The following is a 27509-nucleotide window of genomic DNA, read 5'->3' as shown; positions in this document are numbered from 1 at the left end:
AAACTAAATGAATACACGCAAAACTGTTGACAGTTTTCGGATATACTACTGATTTTATAATGATACAAAGCTGGTTGGAAATCGGCGGAGTGTCCCTTAAAGGCTTTCAGAAATTCTACAGTAGCAAGACTGTCATAGTCCTAATAAACAGACATCTAAAATGACCAGATTAAAGCTAACTTTCAGGAAGTGCTTCAACGAACCCGGGTTCGAATCTGACCCGTGCCTACTGTCCTATCTAATAAAGGAAAAATGACCCAAAAAAATTATGAAAAAAATAATTATTATTATTATTGCGGCTTATTCAAATTGAAAATGGCCATGCCAGTTTTTCCCTCTCCAAAATGTTGCCTAACTTTGGAGCGTTATTTATCCACCTTTTCAATAAGCTAGCATGATATAGTTGATACCACTGGATGCATTAGGTCTTCTAGTTTCATGTGATACATACATAGAACCTGGAGCTCAATGCTCAAAAGACAGTGGAGATGGTTGTGGACTACAGGAGGACCGCAGCCCCACCTCCCCCCATCACCCTGGGTGACTCTCTAGTCAACACTGTGGAGTCCTTCCGCTTCCTGGGGTCCATCATCAGCTGGGACCTGAAATGGGAGCTGAACATCAGAGCTCTCACCAAGGCAGCACAACAGAGGATGTATTTCCTGCGTTGGCTGAAGAAATTCAAAGTGACAAAAGTAACGATGGTGCTCTTCTACACCTCCACCATCGAGTCCATCCTCACCTTTCTTTTTTCCGGAAGTCCTATCCACTCTGGTTCAGTGGTTTGCCGAAATATGGATGCAACCAAACAGGGTTTTATTACCGCCTGACGCACAGCCAGTCACAGAGTCTGTTTCAGATAGGGTCAGCCCCGGCTAGTGTCTCTGCCATTCACTGTTGACGCTATAGTTTTCTCTTGCAGTTTTCCAAGCAAAATGTTGTAGTCGGGTAAAGGCGGTACTTGGATTCAGAAATCAGGGAAAGAGGGCACTGAAGCCAAACAAGTGAGAACCACTGACTTACTGTAAGCAGCAGGTGAAGTGCATATAGATGCATTTTAAGAAGGACTATGGTGTGTGTGTGTGCGTGTGTGTTTACTTATGGGGATGGGTGTGGTAGCAGGAGATCAGTGTGATGGTGGAGAACTGGGTTAGGACCAGCCTAATGAATATTTCAAATGGACGGTGGCACTGGGCTGCTGTGAGCAGGCTTTCAGTGAGCTGCTCAATAATGGATGAGCAGTCCAGCGCGGCCTCGGCCAGCTAGCCCACTGCTAGCAGTCTAGACAGTCTACTGCTAGCCCACTGCTAGCAGTCTAGACAGTCTACTGCTAGCCCACTGCTAGCAGTATAGACAGTCTACTGCTAGCCCACTGCTAGCAGTCTAGACAGTCTACTGCTAGCCCAATGCTAGCAGTCTAGACAGTCTACTGCTAGTGCTAGCGCACTGCTAGCAGTCTAGCCAGTCTACTGCTAGCCCACTGCTAGCAGTCTAGACAGTCTACTGCTAGTGCTAGCCCACTGCTAGCAGTCTAGACAGTCTAATGCTAGCCCACTGCTACCAGTCTAGACAGTCTACTGCTAGCCCACTGCTAGCAGTCTAGACAGTCTACTGCTAGCCCAATGCTAGCAGTCTAGACAGTCTACTGCTAGTGCTAGCGCCCTGCAAGCAGTCTAGCCAGTCTACTGCTAGCCCACTGCTAGCAGTCTAGACAGTGTACTGCTACATCTCTGAAATGCTTCTACACTATGAACCATCCAGATCCCTGAGATCTTCAGGCACTGGTCTACTAATTGTCCCAAGGACCAAATCTAAACATGGTGAAGCCGCGTTCTCCCACTATGCCTCTCATAACTGGAACAAACTCCCTGAACACATTAGATCTGCCCCTACTCTGCCTATTTTTAAATCCAAGCTAAAGACCTTTATGTTTACTCTTGCTTTTAACTGCTACTAAACTACTGCCTCTCTCGGCCTGTAATTTTAAAAAGATTCTTCCTGTACATTTCCAACAAATGGACTGTACATGTAATAATAATACTGAAGAGTGCCTTGTAACTTATTTAAAACAGAAATAATGTTTCATGTTTGTTAATTTGAGTATATATTTTAACTAAAACTGTCGGCTGTGTTTTTTATGTGTTTTTTATATGTGCATTGCTTTGCTGCTTGTTTTTTCGATTATTTTTTTGTAAAGCACCTTGAATTGCCTTTGTGTATGAAAGGTGCTATATAAATAAAATTTGACTTGACTTGACTTGACTAGTGCTAGCCCACTGCTAGCAGTCTAGACAGTCTACTGCTAGCCCACTGCTACCAGTATAGACAGTCTACTGCTAGTGCTAGCCCACTGCTAGCAGTCTAGACAGTCTACTGCTAGCCCACTGCTACCAGTATAGACAGTCTACTGCTAGTGCTAGCCCACTGCTAGCAGTCTAGACCAGTGGTAGCCAACACGGTGCCCGTGGGGTGGCGCTGTGGCGCCCGCAGGCGTTGTTTTTTTTACACAAACAAGACAAAACAGACAAACAGGCTCAGACACAGGGGAAAGAACAAAACAAAAAAAATAATCAGAAAGAAAAAAAAAAAAAAATGTTTTTCTCCTCTCTTCCCACAATAACACACGAATGTAGAAAATAATTGGTTTAACAATGCGTACGTTTTAAAAACGTTTATTGTCTGTGTATAATTTATTATCTGTGTATAATTAATAATTGATTAACTATTTTGATCCGCCTGGGCTGGGGTCAAAGTTTAGTTTTACGTTACGTCACTACGTCATTCACTCTGCGACAGTGCGACTGCCAGCTGCCAATGATTATATCAGTTGGCTAAGCTAAATGATGGAAAGCAAGAACAATGGCAGAAAAGAAAAAGAAAAAACATTACCAATTTCACGAGGAGTGGGAGGAAGAGTTCTTCTTCACAACAGTAAAAGAAAAGAGTGTATGTCTTATGATTAAATGCATAATACTCATTATTTAAAGGTAAATCGAGCAAACAGGTAGCCCCCCACATGACTCTCTACCCTTCAGGTAGCCCTCGACCTCAAAAAGGTTGGTGACCCCTGGTCTAGACAGTACTGCTAGCCCACTGCTAGCAGTCTAGACAGTCTACTGCTAGCCCACTGCCAGCAGTCTAGACAGGCTACTGCTAGCCCACTGCTACCAGTCTAGACAGTCTACTGCTAGCCCACTGCTAGCAGTCTAGACAGTCTACTGCTAGCCCACTGCTACCAGTCTAGACAGTCTACTGCTAGCAGTCTAGACAGTCTACTGCTAGCCCACTGCTACCAGTCTAGACAGTCTACTGCTAGCACACTGCTACCAGTCTAGACAGTCTACTGCTAGCCCACTGCTACCAATCTAGACAGTCTTCCAAGGGCCAGACTAACCAAGCTAATTACAGTATCTAAGCAAAGACACTGGCAGCAAGTAGCTCTACTCGCATGTCTGTTCTCAAAATACCGGATACACGGCAGCCACTAACTTAAAGTGACTGAGCGCGTGCACACATCAGCTGGAGCACAGCAGTGACATCAGTGGGTCAATTTGAATCTTTTATGACAACAATGTCAAGTCAGATTCACTATGTTAAATAAACTAATAACGCGGTCATTTTGTCAATGCCCATCTTAACAGCCTCTCATTAACTCCATGTTGGCTTAATCATCCAAACTCTCCCCCTCCCCTCGCCTCCCTTTCTGTCTCCACTCAGGCAATTCCCTACCCAGGTCCAAACTCTCCCCCTCTCCTCCTTTTCTCTCCCCACTCAGGCACTCCCCTCCCCAGGTCCAAACTCTCCCCCTCTCCTCCTTTTCTATCCCCACGCAGGCACTCCCCTCCCCAGGTCCAAACTCTCCCCCTCTCCTCCTTTTCTCTCCCCACTCAGGCACTCCCCTCCCCAGGTCCAAACTCTCCCCCTCTCCTCCTTTCCTCTCCCCACTCAGGCACTTCCCTCCCCAGGTCCAAACTCTCCCCCTCTCCTCCTCTCCTCTCCCCACTCAGGCACTTCCCTCCCCAGGTCCAAACTCTCCCCCTCTCCTCCTCTCCTCTCCCCACTCAGGCACTTCCCTCCCCAGGGTGGCAGAGGGGGAGGCGGCAGATTAAAGGGTTTGGAGGCCAGGCCAGAGAGGGACAGGGGGACCGCTCCCACCACAGCTGACATCTGCTAGTTAGCCACTCCACCTTTTTTGACTAGGCCAAGGCCGCTGTGCAACTGAACATAATATAGGCCTGGAGCCAGAGCATGTCGTGGTAACACAGCTGTTCTGAAAGTTAAGAATCAACTCATATCTTTTGCATAAAGGGACCTCAAACACTTTGGTTTCAGTATGAGGCAGTTGGATGTTTAAACTGTGGGGGAGACAGAGCATCTCGGAAAAAGTCTCAGATGGCTTTTTCTGGTGAGTGTGTTTCTTTGGTCGACCGTCTGGGAGAGGGACGCGGTTTGCCATATGCCTCAGCAGATGACTCCACCTTCACACTGAGAGGCCAGACTGGACACAGACACATGGACCCGCGCGCGCGCGCACACACACACACACACACACACACACACACACACACACACACACACACACACACACACACACACACACACACACACACACACACACACAATATCACTGTGTACAGTTGAAAGTAATTAAAAAACACAAACAAACAAACATAGATTTAAAGGGCTTTGAATGCGTTGTGGGACGGCGTGCACTCGACTGGCGCCGTTGTGGGACGGATGCGCGGAGGAAGAGGCCCCTCTTTGGGCCTGAGTCATGGCAGGGGCACACTGCAGCACGGGGTCAAGAGGAGGCCCCTTCACAAAAGACAGAAACTTCATGCCCCATTAAGAATGAGACAAAGCAAACCGACACAGGCCAAACATAAACTCAAAACACACACACACAAAATCCAAACTGTCCACTGTCAGAAAAGCAGAACTATCTTCCATTATGAATATGAGCTGCAGCCCCAACTGAACTTGTCGGTGTACATATCAGGCCAGTCAGTGGTTGTCTCTCAGAAAAGTCGTATTGTCGTGTCGTGTCGTATTGTCGCGTCACGCTGATGGGCGTTGCGTCTGCGTGGCCAGGTGTGTGAAACGGCAAACTTACCTGGATGAGATGTGACGGCACAGTAAGCACAGCGACGGACAGCGATGACCTCAGCAGAGCACGCAGGCCATAGAGAAAGGTGGTGAGGGCGTGGCCGTGCCTGGGGTTGTCACGGCAACACAGGTCGTCACCCCACAGAGCCGAGCCGAGCGAGTGGAGCCCGATTCGCAGGATATTCCTCGGCTTTGACTGCGAGAAAGAAGAAGGGACAGAGAAAGGGGTTTAAGAATATATCAAAATTTGGAAAATTCACATCGAAAATCATGTGCATCATTTTCTTTACAAATACAATAACACAACATGTTAATACATTTCAGTTGACAATCAAACTCATGCAATACATAATGTACATGATCAGATTGCTGCTTTTGGGTGAATTTGGAAAGGCGCCGTTGTTTTGAGCAGTGTTACCGAACTCTGGGAAGCGAGTAACTGGACAGTCTGCTCACCAGCAGCACACAGACGATCGGAACACAGTGCCCAAACGTGACTGGACACAACTGCCCAATCACAGAGGCCATCTGACACGCGTACAATGGACCTGTCAGACAGGCTTCCAATATGGCCGCCACCCAGAAACCCCAGCACATTCTTGGCACCGCGGCGATGGTCTGCAGCCAAGGGGGCCTGGGTAAGGGTGGAGTGCCTTCCCTTGGAACCCCACCGCCACCACCACCACCACCACCAGAGATGAACGCTAACCTACACTAATGCAGAAAGAGACAAAGTGGTCAAACAGGGCTGGAGTGGGGACATATATCAGGGAAACTGGAAGAATGGAGGAGCCTGTCCACCCTGTGAGAGGTTTTTAACCTTTAGTACAATTCTCTTTTATCTGGGCTTTCTTCACAACGCCTCCTGATTACCCGAGGTTCGAGCCAAGAGTGATTAACAAAGCTCTGGCCTCAAATCTGCTCTTTTCCTTTTTTTTGCCAACCTCTCCTCTCCTCTCCCTGCCCACTCCAGCCCCCCCCCCCCCCTCCTCCCCCACTATTATCTTGACCCTCCCAGATTCTCCTCCGCCCCCTATCCCCATCCCCATGTTTCTCTCTCCCTCTCCCTACAGTATGACCTAAGCTTCGTTTGGGTCGGGATCAGAATCTCCTAGTTTCTCTCCTCCTCTCCCTGTATCAGGGATGGGCAACTTTGATGATAGAGAGGGCCACAAAAAAAATTCCTTGCTACGAGGGGGCCAGATTGTGACCGTGCACTTCCACCAGTAGCCTACTGTAACACCATCACTCCCAATTATAGCTACTAATTTGATGAAAAGGACTGGTAATCAAAGTTTATTATACTAACATTTATATTTTTCATATTTAAATTTAGTCATTCTTCCATTCAGATGACACCAGAAACTTTGCTCTAGCTTTAAAACAGCCCGCTACAGCAATTTGATGAGGTACATCACCCATATGTCATATTAATCAGATTAGTAATGTTGCATGTGCATCCTGGATATAGTTTGTTACAATAGCGTTAGCTCAAATGCTAATGTTAAACAGTATGTGGATGGACAATGCTAAGACCATTAGCGCCATGTTCTGGGTTGTACAGTAAAATAAAAACACAGATTTTGGGGGTCTAACCTAACCTAACCAAAAACGTCCGTCTTGTTTTTTACCCAGGGACCACACTGAGTGAGGTCGGGTGCTGCATGCGGCCCGCGGGCCGCCAGTTGCCCACCCCTGCCCTAAGCTTCGTTTGGGTCTGGATCCTAGTTTCTCTCCTCCTCTCCCTACAGTATGACCTAACCTTCGTTTGGGTCTGGATCCTAGTTTCTCTCCTCCTCTCCCTACAGGATGACCTAACCTTCGTTTGGCTCTGGAGCAGAATCACGGGCATCTAACAAAAATAAACCCCATTGTTTCTGCAAGTTTCCACGGTTGGCTCATATAGTTTCCGCAGGGAGGGGCTCTCACACTGGACTCCACATTCATCCTCCTCCAGACCAACCACCCTCAGCTCTGCATATCTATACCTTATCAAACTGTAGGTATTACCATAAGTGTGTGTGTGTGTGTGTGTGTGTGTATGTATGTGTGTGTGTTTGTGATTGTCGTTATTAGATGTTCCCTCTCTTTGTTGATGGGGTTTTGCCTACACAGCATAGAATTAGAAATCTATTTGTATGTCTGGAGCCCAGCGGGGGGGGGGGGGGGGGACTGTGGCAACACGACTGTTGCCGTGGCAACATCAGGAGGAGAGGCCAAACTTAACTCCTATAGTTTTAGCCTATAGAAAAGCCAGGGAACAGTGCCAGTAGAGTCCAGCCAAGGACCAGAGGCCAGCCATAGCCAGCCTGGGACCACAGTCTAATCAGCAGCCAGCCTCAGCTGCCACTCCTGTCCAACTCATCTCAAAAGCAAATCTGGAGCTCAGGAAGATGAAGCCTTGTTCCACTCTCTTCCTGGAAGGCTCCAATCTACGTATATGAAATGTGTGTCCAGTTATGGCAGATATAGCAAATTAAAAACAAACTCTCACACACACACACACACACACACACACACACACACACACTCACAATCACCCGTACTGAGCAGTCTTGTGCCAGTGCCCATGTCGCTCTGTGCCTGTCTGCATTCCTGGACTGTGCCAACAGCATGTCAGGCGGCCGCGGCGCTTTGATGATGTCAGCAGTTAATCTGGCGTGTGAGTGACAGGCACACGGGGAGGGAGGGGAGGGGGGTGGGGGGCGTACTGGAGGTAAGCCCTGTGCCTGAGTGACAGGGGGAGAGGTGGCTCCAGGTGACGAGCAGAGGGGTCACAGAATGTAGGTAAGACACACACACACACACACACACACACACACACACACACACACACACACACACAGTACACACACACACACACACACCACACAGCGGTAACAGAAGTACACTTGGCCCTGCAGGACAACATAAATAGGAATGCCAAGAGAGACAGACGGGGCCAAGGACGTTTCTGGCATTCTGCGGAGGATTGATGATTATTAAGAAGATGTATGTCAAAGGTAAGACACGCACAGCTGGGACGCACAGGTGAGGCCAACCCAGACAGGTGAGAGGAGAGGTAAACACAGGAGTGAGACGTGCTGTTTGGAATGTGACAGTCGAGCTTTGGGGTTAGAGATGCAGATCGACCTCCTTTAAGACGAGTTTGTGTAACGTCTTGCACTGAACACATGGCAGCTTCTCTAGAGAGGTTTGACTGAACACATGGTAGCTTCTCTAGAGAGGTTTGACTGAACACATGGTAGCTTCTCTAGAGAGGTCTGACTGAACACATGGTAGCTTATCTAGAGAGGTCTGACTGAACACATGGTAGCTTCTCTAGAGAGGTCTGACTGAACACATGGTAGCTTCTCTAGAGAGGTCTGACTGAACACATGGTAGCTTCTCTAGAGAGGTTTGACTGAACACATGGCAGCTTCTCTAGAGAGGTTTGACTGAACACATGGCAGCTTCTCTAGAGAGGTTTGACTGAACACATGGCAGCTTCTCTAGAGAGGTCTGACTGAACACATGTTAGCTTCTCTAGAGAGGTCTGACTGAACACATGGTAGCTTCTCTAGAGAGGTCTGACTGAACACATGGCAGCTTCTCTAGAGAGGTCTGACTGAACACATGGTAGCTTCTCTAGAGAGGTTTGACTGAACACATGGTAGCTTCTCTAGAGAGGTCTGACTGAACACATGGTAGCTTCTCTAGAGAGGTCTGACTGAACACATGGCAGCTTCTCTAGAGAGGTCTGACTGAACACATGGCAGCTTCTCTAGATAGGTTTGACTGAACACATGGTAGCTTCTCTAGAGAGCTTTGACTGAACACATGTTAGCTTCTCTAGAGAGGTCTGACTGAACACATGGTAGCTTCTCTAGAGAGGTTTGACTGAACACATGGTAGCTTCTCTAGAGAGGTTTGACTGAACACATGGTAGCTTCTCTAGAGAGGTTTGACTGAACACATGGTAGCTTCTCTAGAGAGGTTTGACTGAACACATGGTAGCTTCTCTAGAGAGGTTTGACTGAACACATGGTAGCTTCTCTAGAGAGGTTTGACTGAACACATGGTAGCTTCTCTAGAGAGGTCTGACTGAACACATGGTAGCTTCTCTAGAGAGGTCTGACTGAACACATGGTAGCTTCTCTAGAGAGGTCTGACTGAACACATGGTAGCTTCTCTAGAGAGGTCTGACTGAACACATGGCAGCTTCTAGAGAGGTTTGACTGAACACATGGTAGCTTCTCTAGAGAGGTTGGACTGGACTAATGGTGGTCAGTAACAGTAGGGTTGTTGTTTATGAAAAGGTTTCTTTAAAATGTCTGACACCATAAGAGAAATCCCTCAATCCAGACTGAAAGAGAGACATCCAAAGCTGAAGATTCTTACCATGGGTGCTGCTCCATCAAAGCCCTCTCTGTGTATGACCTCTTGAAGGGACTTAAGCAATGCAGAGTAGGACTCAAGCATGGGGCTGGAGAGGAGGAGAGAGGAGAAGATGACGATGATGACGACGACACCCGGAAAGAGGAGAAACAAGGCTTATTTAGTAATTGAAATGAATTGTAATTCATTTCAATTTCCCACTAATTTCTGTAATTGAAAACCATTTTGATCCAACGGGTCCAAGCCTATCAGCGCCGTAGCGTAATCCTCTATGACTGCAGCATGTTCCTCCTGACTGTGCTTTTCCGTAAGCGCTGGAGCAGACAGACGATCCATATCAAGAGATCCAATTAATTTATTTGCTTGATTAAATTACAACATGACTGGTCCTCTGTCAGCTCCCTGAGGAACTGATTGTGCCGAGACAGACAGACAGACAGACAGATGAGACGCACAAACAGACACACGCACACACACACACACACAATAAAGATGATAACGGAGAAGGAGGGGGCAATTAATGGCTTGATATCGAAAATGAGCAGGGAGCAGCATTTTGCTGGGTAATCAGGGGTAAGATGTGCACCGGCGACAAAGGACAGACAGTTCCGTCCGGCTAACGGGTTAGCAACAGTCGAGAGATGGATTAGCGCTGGCTGCCGACGCCAGCTATGGTGTGTCTATATAGCATAGCCAATGGGAATGTTAACCCCATCATTTTACACAGGACCCTCCACTTAAGATTCAGAACGAGCCCAGCATTGTAATGACCAGTCTGCAGCCAGTCACAGTGGGCTGCTATGTCAGTTGTCAATTCGACCACGCGGGGCCACAAAAGCTGATACACCACAGATTGGTCACACGCCAACAGGCCTGCATAAAGCACAGTGATACGCGCTCGTGTTGCTTACACTTTGCGCCGAGCATATCCGCGTTATTCTGCTGCCATCATTCAGCCTAAACAATGGTGCCTCCTGACCCCGCTGAGGCTAATGATAGTGCTGCTTTGGTGAAAGAGGGACACCTACCCTCCTTGGCCCCTCTGCCCCTGCCCCTGCTCCGAGGTTAGGGGGCTGGGGGGATAGTTTGACATGCGGCGGAGGCTTGCCCCCCTCACCGCTTGCCTCTGCTTGGCGGCCATTGTGCGCGGAGGGCATTGTTGTTTTGAGCTACCCCTACCGAGCGGTCTTCATTCAGGTAGCAGTGAGGTCTAGGTGCCTAGCTACAGGGGCTAGTGCGTCAGCTAATTGGGAACAGAGACGGGGAAGCTCCTTTAGCTCGGTGTTCCTCTTTTCAGCGAGGGAAGAAAGGAGGGGAGAGGGGGATGCTTGGTCTTAAACAACAGGATCTGTATCACCTAGAGAGCAATTTGTGCCAATTATGCCTTCAAGTGAAACGGAGCAATTTAACAGCTAGGGTATCAACATGGGGCTGTGGACACGTGCAAGGGGGAGTAGCCTGCTTACGAGTCTGTGTGGTGTATGTCTACGTGCGTGCAATGTGTGGTGTGTGTGTGTGTGTGTGTCTGTGCGCGTGTGTGTGTTCGAATGTGTGTGTCTGTATCGTGGGGGCGGGGCCGGGGGCACAATGGATCAGTGCAGGTGTAGTTTCATGCTGTCAAAATGTCCGTCAGATCTATAACCCATTCAGAGGCCGAGACAGCACAGAGCACCACCACCCACCCACCCACCCACCGCCATGCCAATGACAGACTCTTCATCACTAAAACCACGGCGCACAATACTGGATAAGACAATGGAGAAGAGATTTGATTATTTCATTTGTTCCCAATGAATAAGCATCGTTAACTTCTAATTGATGGCTGCCCTGAACAATATCGGCGATATAAAAGGCTGTCCATTCCAGGGACTACGTTTGTGAAAATGCGTACTTTAAAACTGAAAATAGCCAGTGCCTAATGTGTTTGCATGGGTGCTGCTGCTGCGTTAAACAGTCTGTTTGCTATAATAAAAGCAGAGGGGTTGTATAAAGCCTCCTCCTCATCCTCTGTGGTCCAGATTGCTTGTATTTACCCAGTGTGTGTGTGTGTGTGTGTGTGTGTGTGTCTGCGTGTGCCCTTGTGTGCTCAGCCGCACTCTCTAAGTAAAGAGCCTGCGTGACCTCTGAACCCTAAGTACACTTAACACAGGAGAAATCAAACACTCGGAGCAAACAAGAGCCTTATTTGAATAGACGTACACAACCTTTCCAAGAGGCTGCATGTCTGGATGGGGCCGACTCAGAATGAAGGACGAATCGGTCCCATTTCTCTGATGCTTTCATTGGCTGATTAAACATCATGGAATCATACAGCCCATGGAGCCTGTATTGATACTGGATTATTCAAGAGCAAATCTACCAAAAACCTGTTTTGTTGAAACTGGACGCTGCATATGAAATATGGCTGAAACAATGGCTGAAATGGAAACAAGCCTGTGAACACTGACTATTCACAGTCAGCTTGCATACAAACTTTCTTTCCCTTTTGTTGCTCTCAAACGTCATATTTAGTCATTGTTGTCTCAATTACTGCTTGTAATGGTTGTTTGTTTACGTTTGTTTGCCTGCATACGAGTTTACTATTAGAGTGTTTTTACACTGTGTTTTTATGTTAGCTATGTATATTAAAGCTTAGTATTAGAATCAGAATCAGAATCAGAATTATTTTTATTTGCCAAGGTATGTTTTCACATACTAGGAATTTGTCTTGGTGTGGTTGGTGCTCATCTAACATTGATAAGAACAAATATACAAGACATAAACAAATAAAATATAAAGGATCTAAAGAGATTATAAAATATTGTGAAAGGATTCAGATATTGACAGATATAGATAGTATGAACAGATTAACACAGTATTAACAGAGTATAAACAGACTTGTCAGCTAGGTGAGGAAGCTTAAGTTTGCTGTTCTGGGTCAGGGTACAGGGTGCATCAGAAGTAGCAAAAGTAAGTGAGCTTTGTGTTGACATGGTTTGCAGATGAGTGTTTTATTAGGCCTATGTGTTTTAGGTTATGTTAGATATGTACATTAAAGCTTAGTATTAGAGTTTTACTACTGACTGTATGTATGCATCTTCTAAAAGCCTAACCAGGAACAAGGACTGAAAATGAGCTATGGCTAGAAGTCTTATCTATATACATGGCATCAGTTGCATTTCATTTGTAAATGTAGCAATGCATATGTCAAATAAATGAATAGATACAAATAAATAAATAAATAAAAATAAATAAATAAATCTAGAAAATGAACAGAGTGACTGAAATTTCAGTTAATCACTCTTCATCATGATTGATACCTTTTTTATGCACTTCAATGTAGTGACAAAGCAGATACATCTCACAAATTTTTTATACCAAACTTAGACATTGTACTTGTCTTTCTCGACTGCTAGGGGAAATGAATGCAACTCAGTCTCACTGACTACGTTTACATGGATTACAATAATCAGGCTATTGACCTTAATCTAAATAAGACAATATTCCGATTAAAGTGTTTACATGAGTTGCTTTCGAACTTTCCATTCATATTCTCGTTTACGCGCTACAGCGCATAGTCAAGGTGGCACACAAACACGCCGACCCTATCTATCTATCCCACTGGCCGCAGTCGGCGTTTTCCCTACTGAATTTAACCTGCTTCTGTCATGTTTCTACCATGTTCGGGATCAAGATGTGGGGACCTCTTTCTACCGGTGGCAGTCATCATTTCTTCTGCAAGCTGAGAATGTGTTTGTCAAGTAGTTTGACAGCCGTGAGTGTCGCAAAATGCTGTGAATAAAGCCGAGAGGATGCCATAGTGCGATTAAGGTGTTTAGCTACAACGTGCTTCAATAATGTGACTAAGATCAGATGAATCCATGTGTCTTAATTCGACTATTGCTATGACCTTATTCTGGTTAAGGTAATCAGAAAATGCTGTTTACATGGCAGTGCCTTATTTAGAATATTGTCCATGTAAACGTAATCAGTGTTTCATGCATGACAGTTTGCGAAACACGCACATCATATCCGTTTAATCTGGAGTTTCTGCCTCTTGGATTGATTCTTGGATAATATAATGCATATGTTGGAGGAATTATGTCAGGGGTGTCCAAGCTTTTTTGAATGGGGGCCAGATTAGATAATGTGTGATGCTTCTCACATCATATGGGTTATTAAAAAAAGTATAATAATCACATACAATACAATTGTACTCTAAGGATTTTGTTTACCGTCTGAAAACATTAGTTCCGCCTGCGTTAATCCTACTTGGTGCTTGTCTACAAACTGTATGATAGTGCTGTCATCATTCAGTGAAGGGAAAAACAAACAAACGCAAAGTTAACTTGCTTGATTAACCAATACCTTGTGGAGGGCCACATATATTATATTTTGAGAGACAAGCCGTGGGCCATTTAAAATCAGTCTGGGGGCTGCAATTGGCCCCCGGGCCGGACTTTGGACATGCCTGGTCCATGTGCTCTTTACATTATGGTGGTCAGTCTGTATTGTTGATTTACCTGTATTCTGTGGATTATGTCACGTGTGCTTACCTGTGTTCTCTGCAGAAGATGTCTTATTTGTGTAACTGTGGTTTGCGAATGGTGTCGTGTTTGTGTCGCTGTGTTCTGTGGATGATGTCTCATCGGTTGCTCTGTGTTCTGTGGATGATGTCTGCTCATTTTACCTGTGTGTGGGTGACGACTGCGCGGGATGCTCTGCAAGGTAGAAGCGGTGGCACTTGGCCGCCTGCCGAATTTCCGGCTCCATCGTCTTGGAGACGTCGTAGTAGTGGCCGAACCTGGACGAGGACGCCAGGGCGCTCTGAGGGGTCGACAAGGCACATTTGCCTTAAGGCGTGAGACAATTGAAAGCCAGAGCATTTAAGAACACTCATTTCCAATCACCGTTGAACCACTCGACTGCTCACTTTCGACTTCATGCAACACACGACGTCCATTCATTCAAAGCTCATTCCAGAGAAGGACGAATCAATTCATCAAGAAAACATGATCGCATTTGCCTCTCTAATATGTTAAATGAGTGTGCTTCACGACACTATGGCAATGCAATTGCATTGTTTATGGGTCATTCCTCAACATTCCTACAGCGGAGAAGTTAAATAACCACTACGACCGTGCTCTTAATCATTTCTTCACATAAATGTCCACTTCTGGCTGTGAAAAGCAAACGTGTCGCGGACGCCGGGGAAGGCGGATGTTTTCCTGCAGCTGAAAAGAGAGAGTTTTAGCTCTTCTCTCCCGGTGAAAGCGGGGGACCCCATTGTCACAGGGGCCCTTAATCTACTCCTAATCTGGATTAGGGCCCCCGGTGTGTCCCTCTCCTGGCAGGACGAGGGGGTCAGCGGGCCAGGGACCGGGAGGGGGGGGGGGGGGAGGGGGGTCAGGGGCTCATCTTCTCTTTGTGAGCGAGGCAACCCGCTTAGCGTTCTATCCCCGCCCCGAGCGCCTCACCTTTTGATCTGATGTCTTCATCGGGCAGAGCCACACAGTGGGCCGAGGCAGGAGAGGTGTGTGTAAGGGGAAACTTAAGCGTGGACTCTGGGGGTGAATTTGGGATGCAAATCCTCTGGTGGTGGCGGGGGCTTACTGCGCGGTTTGTAAAGACGATTTTACAGGCGAAGGGGGGGGGGAGAGGTGAGGGAAGGACACAACAGATATAAAGAAGTTTCCAGGGAGAGGGAAAGAGGGAGAGGATCCCCAGGGACACACTCTGTGCTGTTAATCCACATAGCGATATGGATTATAGACTGAAGGGGGGGGGGAGGAGACTGCAGAGAAGAAGAAATAGGGGAGGGTCACCTCTCCACAAAGCGGAAGAAAGAGTGTAGGCCTGCCGACCCTGGCAGGGGGAGAGGCAGGGATTTGGGGGAGAAGACAGAGGCGCAGGTCTGGGTCAGAGGGTTGAGCGGGCAGACACGTCAATGCACAGGCTCCAAAGTACTGCTGTTTCCCAGGCTAAGCAGGGGTGCAAGCATGTGTATGTGTGTGTGTGTGCGTGCGTGTGTCAGGGACCAGTGAAAGCCCTACCTATCGCCAGCTAAGCGTGAGTAATCTGCTCCAGCTCTGAAAAGAGAGGCCGAAGCCTCATTCACTCCACAAAAGGAGTTTAGAAGCTGATGGATTTAGCGGTGGAGACAATTGCCAAAAAAAACCTAAGACCTGAGAGGGCAGTGCTGTTCTTACTCATAATAACTGTCTTAAAAGAAATGATTCAAATGCTGCCGATATCATAATGTGCTGCCTATGCAGCAGTACAGAGACAACAGATCATAACTGATCATATGAAGGTGATCATGGTAAGACACAGACACACCTGATTACTTACCTGCACTTTTGGAAGATTCTGATAGCGCCAGGCGATCTTCATGGCGTCCAGACTGTCCTGAGGGCCACATGGCAGCCTGTGCTGCTCCACTGGTTTGTGGATGGCAATGTCATCCAAGATGGGAGAAGGGAGTTCCTGCACAGAATGACACATAATCTATAATCCCATACAAATATTTTTTACTAGATTAAATGAAACTATGTTTGTGAAAGGTCAAAGGTCAAAGGGACATTTTAGATATTCTCATTGCCATGTAAAATACATTGTGACAGTGCATTCACGTTCATAAACTACAACCATGGCCTCCAAAGATTAGCATAATGTGAAGCTGGCTGTGAAAACACTAAACGATGTGATATATCCCCATAGGGAGTCCCCCCCTCTTAATAAGCCTTTGATATGTAAAGAGAGGGTGAGGTGGTGACCCCTCCCACTATCAATCAGTGGGAGAGAGGCCCACCTCCTGTATGCTGGGTGGCAGTCAGCTTCTGGGGCTCCGCTCCTCGTCACAGAGGGAAACATCTCAACAATGCCAGCGCCATGCCACCCTCGACCTCCCAGATACCCCCACTGACCCTCACACACCCTGAGTGAGCCTCCAATGGAGTACCGCAGGGATGACGTATTTTTGTAGTCGGAAGGCGGAAGTCCCGGACTTCCTGGATCTTACGGGGGAAAAGCCAACATTGGAGTTTTAGAATGGGGATTTCACTTAGATCCATAAAATAAGGTCTGTGGTTAACAAAAGGTTATGGGAGTGATCATTTGGGTTCAGTAGGATAATCTTCACAAACGTAAATCACTTATGCCTTTTGAAGTGTTTTCTAAAAATCACGTAAAAAACACTTTTGCGTTTCAAAAGTCATAAAAGTTATTCACGGTTGTGAAGCTTATCCTGCTGAACCCAAATTACCGCGCCCATCAACTTTTGTTAACTACAGACATAATTTTATGCATTTAAGTGAAATCCCCATTCTAAGACCCAATTTACTTTCCCCCGTAAGATCCAGGAAGTCTGGGATTTCCGCCTTCCGACTACAAAAATACATCATCCCTGTGGTACTCTATACCTGCTGTATCACAGATCTGAACAACATAACGTCACCTGCATACTGGACAGTAGCCTCTAATGTTGACAGTAATAGAAGATGCCAAATCATTCAAAACAATAAGCATTTTGCTTTTAGGAGCATTGTGCCAGCGTGCAGCGCTGTTCCAAAACGTGTCAACGTGTGTTGTTGCCTGGGAAACGCACATCCCATAATGCAACTGTTCGCATCGCATCCCATAATAGTATGATGATTCTTGGGATGCCATTGCGAACAGGTTAGCTAAAAGTTTTGCGTCGCCAGCGAGGGCCCCCACCGTTGCGGGCGGGGTACGTTTTGAAATCCCTCAGTCCAGGCCTGACATTTTTTCTAGGGGAAACACTGGCTAAAGAGAGGCACAAAAAAGTTTTTCAAAAGATTTCTCTTGGGAGTGGAGCAATGGTACAACAATCCTACAGCTAGCATACAGTAGCTATTGGGATAGCTAGCTACATCTGTACATCATTTCAACTCAAAACTACAAAGTAGACATATTGAGGCTATTTCCACATCTTTATGGATTATGTTTGGTGAGGTCTGTCATCACAGGAGTGCACAACACTTCCTCTCATACCTGAAGGATGTCATCTGGGTTGTCTTGCGCCGCTGCCACGAAGAGTTCATGTCGACACACCACTCCTTCTGCCAGGAAGTACTTCAAGATCATACGAGAGTAGCTGTCATATCGGTCCTCCTCTGAAAAACAACAAACAAACAAGGAAAAAAATTCTAAATCTGCATGTTTGTGGAAAACACACACAACCACAACAAAACACACAGCCATACACTCTCTCTATCACGCGCGCGGAGACATCGTATGTCGGATTTTAAGTACACGCTTCACTGATCCAATAACAAAAACATATTTCCTCACAAAAAATACATAAATTCTATATCAACCTCGGCTCATAACCCTAACAAGGATGAACAAGTCCATCATAGAGTGTAGTCTCTCTGCTATGTCCGTTCAGTCACACACTGCAGCTCCAGTGCTTCATGACCACATCACAGTGGGCTGACTGTAATTGATATAAGGACCACATCCTGGCTACCCTTTGAGGGAAGCGATGAAGTGGCAGTCAACATGGCACAGGAACACAGGTGGCATCTTGCTACCTGGGTCTCAAAGTAGCGATGACACCTCCACCTCCCCTGACAAGGTCTCACCAGTATTCCCATTCACCTTCACCTATCATATCCCAGGAGGTGAGAGAGAGACACACCTGTCTGCAGCATTCACCTGGCCCCTCCCACTGAACCCAAAGGTATAGCCCAGCTGTCAGGCCAAATGACAGAGGGGGGCGGAAGTGGGATCGGATAGCGACTCTCTCCCCAAAATTCTCCTTGACACCCAGCTCACTTTTATCTACCCGTGTTTCAGGTGGATTCTGATGGCAATGGCATCCTTTCATTGTCATGACGCTCCTTGTATTTTTCCACATCTAGATTATTTATTTACAAAAAAAACAATATCTGGGGCGTGCACAAGTCATAAGGGAGATTTGTAAAGCACGAGAAGAGAGGGTAATTCTCGCTGATATTCGCGAGGTGTGCTCGCTGCATGTTTGTTTTGATCAGAACTTGCCTTTACTCTGCCAGGGAAATGTTGCACCTGCCTGCCAAAGTGTTGACTTGGTGAGCACAGTCAGCACACATTGCAATCTCATCTTGACTAGGGTCACTCTGACACTTAACTGGCAGGAAGAGGACGGGTGAGTGATGCAAAACATCCAAGTCATTCCCCTAAAGGTAGGTAGCCTTCTCAGACCACACAAAGTAGCCGCACGGCCATTCCCCCCCCCCCCAAAAAAAGCCGGCATCATCACTATGAAGCCCCTTCAGCTGGCCACATAACTCTAACACAGCATGCTTCTGCTGCTTCCTGTCACAACCACCATTTTGTCAGGATGTCATAGGCCTCTCCACACAATGACAAACAGTGGGCACACGGACAAAGGCGGCAGTGACAGTTTAAGGTAACGGGTATGCGGCTGACAGCTTGGGAATGACATCCCCGACGTGTCATCCCCGACATCCGGAGAATGCCCCCCTCCCACGTTCCCCGGTCTATGTCCTCACCTACGGACTCGGGATGGCCCAGGAAATTCCATGGCTCTTCAATTTGTTGTCGGTGGGGCTCCCTGTTCTCTTATTGATGGCTTTCTAGGTCAGCGGGCCTTTGTGGCATTCAGCAGGCCCCACAAAGACTCCCAGATGGGCCCTCTCAAGATGGGGCCTATTGTGGCCGTGTTTCTATGGGAGCCTTACAAATGGAACCTCCAGGAGTCATTAGGCTGTCGAGGCGGGGGGTAAGGGGAGCGTGGGGGTGGGGGTTATAGGAGCAACAGGGGGTGGGGGAGGGGTCATATCTTTGAGGTAGATCAGTCACTCTGGACAGTCATGGGATGATTTTTTTGTGTGCTTATTTTGACTAAGGTTTAGTAAGGGGGTGGGAGGGAGGAGGGGACGCCTCGACTTAATTTGCCTTTGAACAGGAGAGTGGGAGTGCCAATGTCCTGACTCATATCTGTTAAAGCTGCAGGGGGCGCCGCGGAGGAGATAAAAAAAAACATATCTAGGTCAGAATGTTTGTTCCTCCTTTTATGACTCTTTGGACGACAGACTTTTATTATTGCCACTAAGCACCTCAATTGCATTTAGGCTACATTTAGCTATTCTTTCTTGTAATTATACTATGGTTTAAAATTGTGTATTTGTCCAACTATAAGGCCTGGTTGTTCAGTTACAGCTACAATCAAAATGAACCAAAACACTATCAAACTGTCCCTTATCATCTACTACAGCGGTTCCCAACCTTTTCCAACTCATGAAGATCTCAAAAATGTTTGCGGCTCACATCCGACAGTAAACTGTACAGAGGCCAAATAATGACTTCTCAGAGCACTTTTTATTGTAAAGATAAAAAGGAGCTGTCCATCAGCACCACACAGAAACCAGCAACTAAAAGTGAGCGGCTGTCTGCCATAGGCTAATTAACGAATAATTGATTAGACAAATTCAATAACGGTACCATTCCACAATGGAGAAATTCATTCTCATATATAATAATAATAGTAATAATGATAGTCATCATCATCATCATCATCATCATCATACATTTAAAAAATATATTTTGCAAATGATTTGGTGGCCCACTTGCAATACCTTCGCGGCCCACCAGTGGGCCCCAGGCAACAGATTATTTGGGAATGACTGGTCTACTACATCACCAAACTCAAACTTTGGTGAAAATTCGTATTCAAAGCACATCTCAAAGCTGTGACAAGAATGCTACACAGTGAGACAATTTGTTCAAAATTGGTAATTAATGATCATAAATGCAGTTAGGGAAAAATACATTCACCTCAGAACGCAACCATACATGGTCAACCTGATAAGAGCTAGGAAGCCTTGTTCCTTCTCGTATAAAAACACCAGAGCTGAGAGATCTTCAGACAGCAGCCACACTGGGCTGATCCGCCTCCGCTTGACAAATCTGGGTGGACAGCTCGAGACACATCAAAGGCGGGACGACGACGACCAGAGTGATCATTTTATGTCTGTGTGTGTGTCTCACAAACAGGCCATCACAGCTAAAGGGGGAGACTGTAGGAGACGACCGCCTGAAAGTAACACAAACAAATACACACTCCAAACTCCCCCCCCCCCATGCGCCACACACGCAACAAAACAGACAGCGCACACACACGCGCACAACACAGAGACAAACACAAGAGAGCGCGCACACACGCTCACAACACGGAGACAAACACAAGAGAGCGCGCACACACACACACACACACACACACACACACTCACAACACGGAGACAAACACAAGAGAGTGCGCACACACACACACACACTCACAACATGGAGACAAACACAAGAGAGCGCGCACACGCGCACACACACACACGCACACACACACACACACACTCACAACACGGAGACAAACACAAGAGAGCGCGCACACACACACACACTCACAACACGGAGACAAACACAAGAGAGCGCTCACACACACACACTCACAACACGGAGACAAACACAAGAGAGCGCGCACACACACACACATTTCACCTTTACTGTGTCTCTCATTACCAGATGAAACCAACCGTACGTTGATTCACAAAATGGAAGGGAAGAACGCATTAGTGTGTAATCACTGACTCCTGCATCGATTGGGGGGATGAATTAAAGGCCAAAGCAATATCATCAGTTGGTATAGGGATTTGGCTACACACAAATTACAGCTTCAAGGGGAAACACGACTACCTTAACCTCACTGTCTACGACTGCATATAGCCTCGCCTATGATGAACCATAATAATAATACAGTGGTGGAAGACGTTTAGGTCCCGAGAAAACCTCGACGTCTGCTTTGAATGTAACACCGCAATACATCAGGGGATGATGAGCATATTAATTACAGCTCGCAGTAGAAGCGCGAACACCTGGGATTCTAACCGGCGACCCTCGGGGTCATTACTCTATTTGGCATTCTGCTAGAGAGAGTCCCACACTGTAACCACAAAGAGCAGACAGATAAACTCGGCACAGAAAGTTTGGGAACTTGTGTTATTTTGGATGATCCTATAGCTCTGCTGTTACTGTATCCTCGGTATTGTATCTTATCTATGAAAGTCTGTTCATCTCCCGTCACAACGTTGTCTCATTTGTACGGATCCTGCATTTGTGGGCCGAGCAGCACAGCTGATTATGCCAGTAGTGCCAACGTCAAAAGTGTCAAATTGCCCTGCCAATGTCAAACAGTGAGGTCATTTACACCTGGCGCTAACATGCGTTTTCTGTGATCAGATTGCAATCAGATTGGATTTTATCACTTCAGCCTGATTCCATTTACACCTGGCGGTAACATGCATTTTCTGCAGAAATGGTTGTCCTCTCAATCCGCATAAAGTTGCTGTATCCAGATTGAGAGGACACATTGCATTTACACTTGTGTTCAATGGGTACACAATGCATCCCTGACCACCTGCGGAGGTGGTTTGGCCGATCAGATTGCAATCCTTCTTCAATGCGTTTTGGGGGTGTTTACACCTGGTATTTCAAGTGATAAAATACAATCTGATTGCAATCTGATCACAGAAAATGCATGTTAACGCCAGGTGTAAATGGCCTCATTGACTCATGTGGTGTTATGTCAATCTGTGATTGGACACGCCCATTGTCACACCTCCTTTTGACCAGTAGGTGTGGAAAGTTAATCAGGTTTAAGTTGGCCCATTACCTATGATACCTACAACGTTTTGTGGTGTTACGTGAATCTGTGTGGAACTTACTGTAAGCGCCTTTTTGTGATTGGCCACGGCCATTACCACGCCCCCTTTTGGCTAGTGGGTGTGGAAAGTGAATCAGTTCGTGCTTGGCCCATGACCAACCTTTCTGCCAAATTTTCAACTTGTTTTGAGTTGTTTGGGGGATTGGATGATTAAACTCTATCAGTAACAATGAACTAACAAAACATATTGGCAATTTGACACTTTATTCATTGAACACAGTCTAGAACCTCAGTAGCGGAAGGGGAAGCCCAGACCTCAACCCAATTGGACAATGATAACCGTGATAAAATTCCTTACGATAACGTGATAAAATGTTCATATACTGTAGTTTCATCTCTAGTGTGATCAGCTCGGGCGTGCTGTACGTGCTGCTAGCTAGAGTGACCAACACAACCCCATTGGCTGACCTGCGACGAATCCTGCTTGAGGAATGGAATGCCATCCCACAGCAACATGTGACCAGGCTGGTGACCAGCATGAGGAGGAGGGGCCAGGCTGTTGACGCTGCGTATGGTTCTCGTTGTTTGTTTGTTGGAGGGGAGAATAAAGCACGGGACAGCATTATACTGTGTATAACTTTTCTTTACTTTGATTACAACACTGGCCATAATGATTTAGCCTCCTGAACACCAATTCTGTCTTCTGAAAGCTGGAATTATGCTAGTGTATGGACTATAGCATGGAAATGAGACGGAATCCTGCCGAGAAAACGTTTGGTGCTTTTATAGTCTGTGCAGGTTTCTCCTCGCGGAAGTGACCGTTATTTTTGAAAACTTTGTCCGCCCAGCTGCATCCCAGCCTGAACCATGAGAATATTCTTCTAACAGCTAGCAAAATATAGCCTATTCACTGCATGTCATGATGAGATTAGATGGACACAATTTTGCAGGTAGGACGAACAGCCTCTGACTCACAGTGACAGGGGCTCAAAACCAGAAGCCAAGTAAACTCGGGATCATAGAAAATGAATGGAGGTACCTGTAAAGCATACAAACTTGAGGGGCATCCGGGTAGTGTAGCGGTAGATTCCCTGCCTACCAACAAGAGGATTGCAGGTTCGCATCCATGTGTTACCTCCGGCTTGGTCGGGTGGTCGGGTGTCCATACAGGCACGATTGGCTGTGCCTGAGGGAGGCAAGCCGGATTGGGGGTATGTGTCCTGGTCGCTGCACTAGCGCCTCCTCTGGTCGGTCGGGGCGCCTGTTCGGGGTGGAAGGGAACTGGTGGGAATAGCGTGATCATCCCACGTGCTACGTCCTGCCGGTGAAACTCCCCGTCAGGTGAAAAGAAGCGCCTGGCAATTGCACGTGTCGGAGGAAGCATGGTGCTAGGCTCGGCTCTCCCCAGATCGACAGAGGGTGGCGCAGTGCCCGGCGCAGCCACTAGGGCAACAGGCCGAATTGGCCAAGTACAATTGGGGAGAAAAATGGTAAAAGATCAGAAAAAGAAGAATAAAAAAAGAAAAGTACAAACTTGTGCCTGCCTACATATAAATAGCGACCTTTCCCGCAAATAATGCTGGTTCTGTGCTGTTGGTATTTGGTATCTGATGCTTGTAGTGCGCTTTAGGAGCATCAATTGACGCGTGTCAAATGAGGAACGCTTTCAGCGCGTCTGGGACTTTTTGAGTTAGCACCAATGTTAATCAAAGCAACAGTTAACAGTTAACAAATCACCTTGAGAAAGGCCAGTTTGGCCGAAACATGTCGGTGGAAGCCATATTTTATTAAAGGCTTTTTAAATTATTCTTGAAGAGTTGCCTTGGACTTCCTTTGTTCTTTCTACTGAATCTTCAACCCTATGGATCCAATGAGCACCTTCTGAGAAAGCCTACACTCGACAGAACGCCGTAGCCCTCTTTCCCCATTTTCTTCGCAACAGTTAACAGTGTTTCAATAATGTAAGGCTACAATAATGTTCTTCCATCGCTCAAAGAAAGAAAAGAGGTACACTGGAATCCGCTTATAGTGATCATCACGGTTATCGCAATCAACTGCTTATATTGATCAAAAAGCTTCTTCCAAAATCATTCCTATACAAATTCTGTTTAAATCATTTGCTTATAGTGATCAATACTCCGCTTACAGTGATCATTTTTGGCCTTGTCACACCTGAGAACAATGGGTTTTTTTTTTACTTACAAACTTACAAAAATTAGCCAATGAGATATAGCAGCGATACTTGGTGCATGTATATGGAGAGATCACGGATCATAGTCTGTCTAGGAGACTGCTGTACTCTGTGTATTTTTAAAGTCAATAACATAGCAAGGCTGTCCATCATTTCATTATTTTATATGTACTGTATTCATGTAATAAATATCCAAATGTCAATTAGATGGTAATCTGCATGAGAAATAGAAAAAAAATCGGTTATTATGATCGTCAGCTTATAGTCAATCAATTTGACCCGTCCCAAGGTGATCACTATAAGAGGAGTCCGCTGTATTCAAAACAGACCTTCCACAAAAAAAAGCCCTAAGATTATGAAGCTAACTGTAGTTCAGTTGGAGTCAATTGTTTTCTGTTATACAGTGTTGTTGGATGTGTAAAGGTGGTGTGTTTTTACTCAAAATTAATCTTATTCACAATTACCAGAAAAAGCGCTAATTTAGCGTTTGCGCTCGTTTAACGCCGTGCACAATGCAAATTGGGGGCAGACACAAGCGCATGCCTGTGATAATTGTACTGGGCATAGGCTGCCACATGCCAAAACAGGCGTTTCAGCGCTAAAATGTGGGGATGGATGGCATTATCCTATCGTCAGCAGCGCGCAATTACTTTGCGCTAAGAGCTTTGAAAAGGACCTTTTATGCACAAATACCTGCTGCGCTGGGAGCGCACCCGTAATCTCCGTGCAGCGCAGCGCAGTGCAAAGTAGAATTCCTTTTGGAGATGTCATTACGCACAGCCTAGACATCAAATTATGCTGCTAAAATTGGGTATTAGCAGATAATTCAGTGAGGCAATCAACTATAACTCACTGAGAAACTTTTATCACATCGCAAAGAGGGAAATTAATTGAGAAAACTTGTTGGACAATGGACATAGGCTATTTACCTTCATAACGCAGACGGTCGTTGGCACCACAGACGATCTGTCAATAAGCTCTCTCCGTCCTCGCACGAGTGAGTACACTCTATTACGCATGGAGAGAATTAGAGCATGCCTCGCGCAAACAGCCATTGCGAGACGGGAATCTGATTGGTTTTGATTGACGTAATGCCCAGCATTGCCTGGCCACGCCTGTGAATAATTCTGGTAGTAAAGACCGCCCAAATCCCGTTTGCGCAGGCATTTGGGGGCGCAGATGATTTTGGCATGGCTCTAATTTGCGTCTGCGACAGGTGCCGTGAACGTTTCCGCATGCCCGCCGAGAATTGCATCCCCAACATATTTCGGGGCTGTTTTAACTTAGAAATCAGGGAGGTCACGTCTACCAGACAATTATATCGCTTTTAAACAGTTACATTTCTGTATGAATCCTTACAATATGCTCCCGTGAGGTGGGGATGCTGCCGGCGCTGGGGTGCAAAACTCGGCATAACACCTGGCGGATGGCGCGAGGCGGACTGCTATCTTCCCTGCCTTAAGGCACGCGCAAACAGGTGCGCAAGCGCTATTAGGGGATAGCGCCTGTCGGAAGATAGGGCCCATCGACTTTTGGGGCAGACGACTAGAATAAGCCAATAAATCAGATTTCCTGTCAGCTATTGTATTAGCACATAAATAGACTGTATACACTTAACAGATGGTTAGCTAGGGGCAATTTAGAATGTTTATGTTGTCAAGTTGAAACAGTCTATACTGCATCTGCTATACAAATAAAGATATGCTAAACATCTGCTATCAAATGAAAATTTGTTTGCTTCTTTTGAAAATTGTCAGGCTCACCTATGAGAAGTAGTGTTCCAACTGCTAACCCACCACCTGTTTGTGAAGACAAACAAAACAATAATATCACTGTAGCACATAACACAGAGTTGTTTACTCAAGACACAAGGTTATAATGGCATTGAGTTTCAGTGGCAACTGGTGAGTAACATGTAAAGTGTAACTACAAGCTAAGGTACAAGCATTTTAGCCATAGAGAGTAAGCATATAAGAGGTATATAAAGATGGAAGCTATAAGTTTTCTCTTGTCCCGAATCTCGCACCACACTCCATAGTGAACCCAGTGTTGTCACAAACTGTTGTCCTTCAGAGCTTTCTTAGAGAGAGTAAAAACTTGCAACTGAAGAAAGCCGTTGAAAGTCATTGTCAGACATGCAATTTAGGATAAGTGGCCAAAAAGTAGGCCTATAGTATACCCCCTTTTGATACCCAAAATGTCTTGCTATTGTGACCATATGTAAAGGTCTCCCCAAACATATTGGGTATATAATACAGTATATAATACAGTATAAAGCCTGTATTTTTTGGCAACCTGTACAAGTTTGTGCAGGACCCTAAAATGCTATTGCCTAACATTACAATTAGTCGTAAACACAATGCTAGTCCTCCTCCACTTTTATAACGCAATTTATCATGATCATTTGTGAATATAAATAACTTCCCAAAGCAAGATTCAATGTCTGATGTCTCTAATGAGCACAGGACTGGCGGTTTAAAATGTGGACTTTATGATGGAATGTGCAGAATCCACAACATCATCCTGTCCTGTCCCCCTGCTCCAAAGCATCCCATTCTGTCAGTAGAGCGGGTCGACCGCTTGTTTCCCCTTTAGACATGCACTATCAAAACACTTCAACCTTTGTAACTAACTACAACTTCACTGTATCTAACGTTACACTGAGAAATACTGTCGCTAAGTAACGCTAGCTAGCTACACATGCTATAACGTGATGTCATAGCAGACTGCAACGTTATGTCATAGCAGACTGACCGAGCAAATAGTCGAGTGACGTGACACCCGTCGAAATTATAAGCTGTCCATTTTGAACCGAGGGTCTGGTGCCAGGTATAGAAACGAGCTTGCTTCTTGTTTTCTTCTGAAAACTAGTAGCACTGAGCGGCGAGCGCTCAACCGATAGTTTACCCACACTCTTCATGGGAGCTGCCATGCTGCTTGTAACGTGGTGACGCTTGTCGGTGTTTTGGAACCTGTTAGCCATTCAGAGATGGACTTGCTAGGCGTCGACCAATGAGAGCAGCGATTGTTGCGGGGAGGCGTGTGTGAGCTGTCAGGAGGAAGTTCCAGTTGTCACAAACATATCTATGGTCACAAATGCACCAGGGCATTGAATTTGAATCCTGAATCTGACAGCGAATTAGGTGAGTAAATTCCTAAAGTCGCTTCATTTAA

The 27509-nt window shown here is 46.2% G+C and overlaps 1 protein-coding gene across 1 annotated transcript in view; it reads right to left on the bottom strand.

Moving 5' to 3' along the window:
- The window catches only part of elp4 (elongator acetyltransferase complex subunit 4), a gene marked incomplete at its 5' end in the record, with an annotated part of 79061 nt that extends 51794 nt beyond the window's left edge, over window positions 1-27267 (bottom strand). The window contains 7 exons of the mRNA XM_083650538.1: window positions 5114-5302; window positions 9487-9571; window positions 14153-14289; window positions 15814-15948; window positions 17476-17597; window positions 26099-26134; window positions 27090-27267. Of these exons, the coding sequence (XP_083506664.1) occupies window positions 5114-5302; window positions 9487-9571; window positions 14153-14289; window positions 15814-15948; window positions 17476-17597; window positions 26099-26134; window positions 27090-27267 (882 nt within the window). The remainder of the gene's footprint in view (window positions 1-5113; window positions 5303-9486; window positions 9572-14152; window positions 14290-15813; window positions 15949-17475; window positions 17598-26098; window positions 26135-27089) is intronic.
- Between the last annotated feature and the right edge of the window lie 242 nt (window positions 27268-27509).

This window comes from Poromitra crassiceps (genome assembly GCF_964638095.1).
Source record: "Poromitra crassiceps genome assembly, chromosome: 14".
In the NCBI taxonomy this organism is placed as follows: domain Eukaryota; kingdom Metazoa; phylum Chordata; class Actinopteri; order Beryciformes; family Melamphaidae; genus Poromitra; species Poromitra crassiceps.
The sequence above is the reverse complement of the archived record's forward strand: the minus strand, read 5'-3'. Positions and strand labels throughout refer to the sequence as shown.